The 5914-nt window shown below is 40.6% G+C and overlaps 1 protein-coding gene across 1 annotated transcript in view; it reads right to left on the bottom strand.

The window, feature by feature from the left end:
* Positions 1 to 5617, bottom strand: part of LOC104516220 (lysine-specific histone demethylase 1A) — a gene marked incomplete at its 5' end in the record, with an annotated part of 6972 nt that extends 1355 nt beyond the window's left edge. The window contains 4 exons of the mRNA XM_010160484.1: positions 788 to 934; positions 3150 to 3277; positions 4853 to 4967; positions 5430 to 5617. Of these exons, the coding sequence (XP_010158786.1) occupies positions 788 to 934; positions 3150 to 3277; positions 4853 to 4967; positions 5430 to 5617 (578 nt within the window). The remainder of the gene's footprint in view (positions 1 to 787; positions 935 to 3149; positions 3278 to 4852; positions 4968 to 5429) is intronic.
* Between the last annotated feature and the right edge of the window lie 297 nt (positions 5618 to 5914).

Below are 5914 nucleotides of genomic sequence, written 5' to 3'. Positions count from 1 at the left end.
TCGAGCACAGATCCTGTGATGAGCGGCTGAGGGAGCTGGCGGGGTTCAGCCTGGAGAAGAGGAGGCTCAGGGGAGATCTTATCGCTGTCTACAGCCCCCTGAAAGGAGGGTGCAGAGGGGTGGGGGTTGGTCTTTTCTCCCAAGTGACAAGTGATGGGACAAGAGGAAACAGCCTGAAGTTGCACCAGGGGAGGTTTAGATTGAATATTAGGGAAGATGTCTTCACCGAAGGGCTGTCAGGCATTGGAATGGGCTGCCCAGGGAGGGGGAAGTCACCATCCATGGAGAGGGATTTAAGAGCCATGTGGATGAGGGGCTCAGGGACATGGTTCAGTGGTGGTACTGGCAGTGCTGGGTTAACGGTTGGACTTGGTGATCTCAAAGGTGAGTCTATGGGAAATGTGTAATATCATAATACTCTGCCCAGACATTACCAAATTTGCTGTCTGAATAAAAATGCTCTTTTTCTAGTAAATAAATGACACCAAACCTTGCAAGGCAAAATCGATGGATGGAAACTCAGTTATTCTACAGGTTCCCTGGCCATCTTCAAGGCCAGGCTGGACGAGGCTTTGAGCAACCTGGTCTAGTGAAGGTGTCCCTGCCCATGGCAGGGGGTGGGACTGGGTGGTCTTTAAGGGCCCTTCCAACCCAAATCATTCTATGATTCTAATAATTCATCAGAAGATGCAAGTTATCTAAGCCTGTGTTTAGATATGTATGCAAATTACTCAGAAATATCACTCTGGTTTGATTTTTTTATAGAAAGAACTGAGACATCTCTCACCTGTGGAGCACCTGGAATGGCTGGCCCTGGAGTAATTGGCTGAGCCATCAAATCATAGTCATTTCCAGAAGATCCAGCTGCCACATAGGAGTATGACCCCCGGGCCCATGGGTCAGCACGCCAGCGAGACACCACAGTCTCTTTAGGCTGAGACAAGACAGAAACTTCAGTTGTTGATACAGTGCAAGTTTTACAGTTAATACTAAGTACAAAAGACAAATTCCAAGAAAATAAGACACAAAGTCCTTAGGCCAACATTAATGGTCGAACTCCAAATTTATATTCCATGAAAAACACATTAATGTAAATAACCTGTCTTTGGTGGCAATACCCTAATTCTTTCCAATACATGACCAGACCCTACTGCACATAGCTTCTCAACTGGTACTCCGACTTTGTAGTCAGCTGTACATGAACACTGCATACTGTTTGCTCTGTTTCTTCTCCTAGTGTCAACATAACAACAATGCACACTTCCTACTCTTTTCTTTTAGCCACAGCTCATCTGAATATCTCTTTCTAATTAGACTATGATATAGGCCTATATAAGTTCTGTAACTCATCTGGACAAACGACTTCAAGAAGGGCACCTGCACGAACACCTGTATTTCCCCTATTTATCTGACTTGCCAAGGCAATAGTAATGATGAAAGACATTCCACTGAAAGATGTAACAGCGAGCATCACCAGGACTCAAACCAGTAGCACTTTAAGGCATAACAGCAGTCAAAAGAAAATGGGGGCATCTTCATAACCTTGCACACATTAACATTGAGAAGTAACAGCTGTGAATCTGAAAATAGCCTGGATGCTGTGAAAATATATAACTAAGTCTTAACAGTAATCATACCCTGTAAAAATGAAAAATCCCTCACCTCCTCTCCTTGGGCAAGACGTCCCCACAAAGGAAGAGGCCCTGTCTAGCACAGGCATTATCCAGAAACCAGCCCAGCAGGCACCATACCATATCACGGCAAGGGAAGTCTCTTGGATCCCAACACCAACAGATCTGAGATGATCTGAGGCTGGCCTCAGCTGGACTACATATGATGGCTTCTGCTGAGTCTGTGGAAGGGCCAGAGAGGACTGAGGCCATGTTCCAAGGTGTAAAGACACCACTGGGAGTTGGAGACCACATGTCCCACTATGGTCCGATGACTTAATTGAGAAAATTCCTCACCACCATTTTCAGCACTTTTAAAATCAAAATGGTAAAAAACTGAGTGATGAGCCAGCCCTGGTATATTGACTGCTTCTCAAGAAAGAAGTAACTACCCATTTTCCAACTTGTTGGATGGAAACCACTGTGATGACACTATGTTATCACATGTATCACACTTGATTCAGTCACATTAGGAAGTGACATTGTCTTATTAGAGTTCAGAGAAAGAACTGTGGATTTATCAGAAAGGCAAGCCTTTTCTCCTCTTGTATTCTCCAGTCCGAGACATTAAATCAACTGACTGAGCATTTCCAAAATATGAGATCCACTCATTAACTAAAAATCCATGCTTAAGTTAGCTGTGAGGATTTGTCCATCATACAGAAAGCAGTAAAATAATGGGGATGATAAAGCCGTGTTCCAGTAGAGCTCTACAACTATTTTACAATAAGAACAACGAAGTGAATCTATTCCTCATGTGAAATACGAAGCAAGTGAACAGACCCATCTGCACCTGCCCAAATGCTCAAAGACTGGTATATGAGAACTGCTTCCACACTGCCTGTTAGGAGAACAGACCAAGTACTCAATTAAATCACAAACACTGTAGGTTGAACAGCTGTAAGGCTTTTCAAATTGATGCCCCAAGGACACATGCTTCTTTTTTTTTAGTAATATTTAAGTATTTTCTAAACCTCCCCTTCTCTACCCATTCCTTTTACACTTATTGAGCCTCAATAACTGTTGGGTAGCTGCACAGGGAACTGATCCAGATGAAAGATTCCCCCCTTCAGTTATTTTTCCAGCCAAACCAGGTTCTTTGTGAAGTTTACTGGTCAAGACCTTTACTGTACTTAAAAGAAGGTGTAGAACATGTCAGGGAGTATTTAAGCAGTGCTGTTACCAGCCATGGAGAGCTCTGCTATAACTCCAGAAATGTAAAAGGTAGAAAATTAACTGAAGTATTTGACACTCTGGAAAAGCTAGCCTTACTCAATCTGAAACAGTCTTCTCAAAACAAACAAAAGCCCAAATCTCTAAAAAAGCCCAAACTCACTAACAACCCCTCCTTCCAAAAAGTCCTGAACAACCCAAAGGTGGTACATGCACCGAACAGCTCAATACTGCAGCCAAGCTAGAGAGAATTGCAGTGCATTCTGAAATGCGGAGACGTTACCCGAAGATGCTGTCTGTACAAACCTGTGGCACAGCACTGCTACCAAATATGCCTTTCAGGATGGCAAGGCACCGTCCAACAATGACATCATCACTGATATTTTCCATGATCCCTGCTGCTTCTCCTGCTACCAGTGCCAACAGAATTGGTGCTGGGCAGAGGGGGGAAAAAAACAACTGAATTATTGAAATTGAACATTTTAATCGGACAAGTTAGACTTGAATAGGCATGGATCTGCAGTTAGTTTATGAAGTTAAAGCCTAAACCCAACAAAAGTAGTCATAAATCTTCCACCAAATTACCAAAAGGAAAATGAATTAATGAATTAATATATTCTATGGTACTATTTACAATTATCATGAGAACTGATGTATTAAAACCTAAACAAACATACTAGGAAGTACAGCATACAAAAGAGAGGAAAGGATTTCTTTAGTGAAGACAAGTGGTGAAGCATGTTAATGTGATTACAGGATAGACAAACAAGTAGATAAGGTTATTTTACCTCTGACCAGCTATAGTAAGACTAAGTATACATTTTTGATGGTCACAAATTCAAGGAAAATCTTATGCAACTATTGAAGAGCTATCAGAACAGCCCAATGGCATTTACAAGACGTGACTAAGACCTGAGCACAGTTACTTAATGAAAACTCTGTTGTTGTTTCTCCTCCTGGAGAGATTTATGAACTCCTGAATTTAGCAAATGAAATTCTACGGCTAGAAACAGATGTCAAGCATATTGAAATGGGAAATAAAGTCCTTGTTAAAAATTTGGCTTTAACTTTTGTACATGTTTCCAAAATGATTAGTGAATTCCTTATGTCCAGGTATATATGGAGATCTCCTGGTATACATTCCCATCAAGTTACTATTCTTTAAAGAAAACTCGCTGAAGTTCAGTTGCACTGTACAGGCTGCAAGACCAAATAATACATTCTGGTTAAAACCAAAAGTCTTTGAAATTCTGAAGAAGTTAGACTAGTAAGGCTGTTATTACTACAAAGATAATTAAACCACTCAAGATACAATTAAGACTCTTCAAAAAACAGGACCTCTGGGACTTGAAGCAGTTCATGAGAGAAAAAAAGACACGATTGCCCCTCTAGTTACACTCCATTTTCTGAAAGATTAAGCCTAGTCTTTCAAACAATTGAAGGAAGAAAAAGACAACCCTGGCTTCCTATTATATATAGGCATTGGGAATTTTTTTGTCTTTTTCCTAGCTTGTCATCCTTGACACAATGAGAACCCTGAACTTTTTAGCAATTATTCAGTCAACTTTAGTTGCTGAAAGGTGCTATAAGGTCTCCCCAGAGCCTTCTCTTCTCCAGGCTAAACAAGCCCAATTCTCCCAGCCTGTCCTCATAGCAGAGGTGCTCCCCTCTGTGAAGTTCTACACGATCTTTAACGTCCCTTCCAACCCAAACCATTCTACCATTCTATGATAAAAATGCAGGTGTTACAGTAGTTAGGTAGTAATGCAATTTAACAGATAGACAGGAATTCCACATTAGTAAACCCATACTTGTCCATTTTCTGGCCTAATTTACTACAGAGTTGTTTTCAAGTCACTGGTGCTCTCTGTCTCCATTTGTTTTCCTACAAATACTATTTTCTTATCATATCCATGTGGGAACACTAACAATATCTTAAAAAGTGCTGTTTTCTCTATGTAGAACTAAACAAATAAGACACTGTGAAAGAAGACATGCACCACCGCTACCTTTGTACAGGTTCCAAAACAGGAAAAGTTCTCCTCTGCTTGCAGTAGTGCTACCAACATGACCAAACAAATTGACACTCGGATCCCAGAAGACACGATCAAAACACAACACAACCTAGAAACAAAAAGAATCAAGAGTTAGGAAAAGCACACAGAAAAAAATAATAATAAAGAAAATTATACTCATAGATATTTATCACCAGAAAGGACAGGAAAGGAAAATGTGGTGAATATTTATGTATATATATTGCATGTACGTAATACATAGAGGTGTATACCTTAGCTGCCTTCCACAGGTTAGTATGCTCTCATAGCAAATTTGGTGGTTAACAAGCTACAGCACACATATTGGATTGACCTACTTCTAAAATTTAATTATTTAAAAGTTGTGTGGGAAATAGAGAGGAGGTCCTTAGAGTTATTCAGGTAATTCTCAACATCCAAATCTAGCAAAACAGCAGTGGAAAAAACAAAGCAGTTCATTCTTCCTCTCATCCACTATACATTCTGAATACACTGCTCAGATTCTACCTATTGCAACCACTGGTCTGCTGCAGTTCCCCAATGACTGAGTCACCTTGTTGAGGTTGCCAAATCCCATGCGCTGCACTGCAGAAGTTTTCCACTCAGGAAGAGGTGGCACAAACTGTACTGCTGGAGGCTGCTGTTTCAATACTCCCAAGGGAAGAGTGCACAGCACAGCATCACATTTGTAAATGAAAGTCTGGCTAGTAGATCGGGTATTTACAGCTATTACTTCACAGCCTGGAAAGGAGAGAAAAAACACCATTTATTTAATAGCCTAGGAGGCAAGAGCATTGGATTAAAAATTAAAGAGACTACCATAAAAACATAACTGCATCAGAAAACATTTTGTTTACAGAGACATCTTTAGACTAAGAATTACTTAGCTTTGTAGGCAAGTGAATGTTACTGGCCATGAAACTCCAGAAAATGTAATTTATACATCATGTGAAAACGGCCATACTGGGATAAGCCTAAAGGTTCATCTAGGCCAGTAAATTATATTTAAATACCTCATAGAATCAGAGAATGGTTTGG

The sequence above is a fragment of the Eurypyga helias genome, unplaced genomic scaffold (assembly GCF_000690775.1).
Source record: "Eurypyga helias isolate BGI_N326 unplaced genomic scaffold, ASM69077v1 scaffold41991, whole genome shotgun sequence".
In the NCBI taxonomy this organism is placed as follows: Eukaryota; Metazoa; Chordata; class Aves; order Eurypygiformes; family Eurypygidae; genus Eurypyga; species Eurypyga helias.
This window is presented reverse-complemented; position numbering and strand designations above follow the sequence as displayed.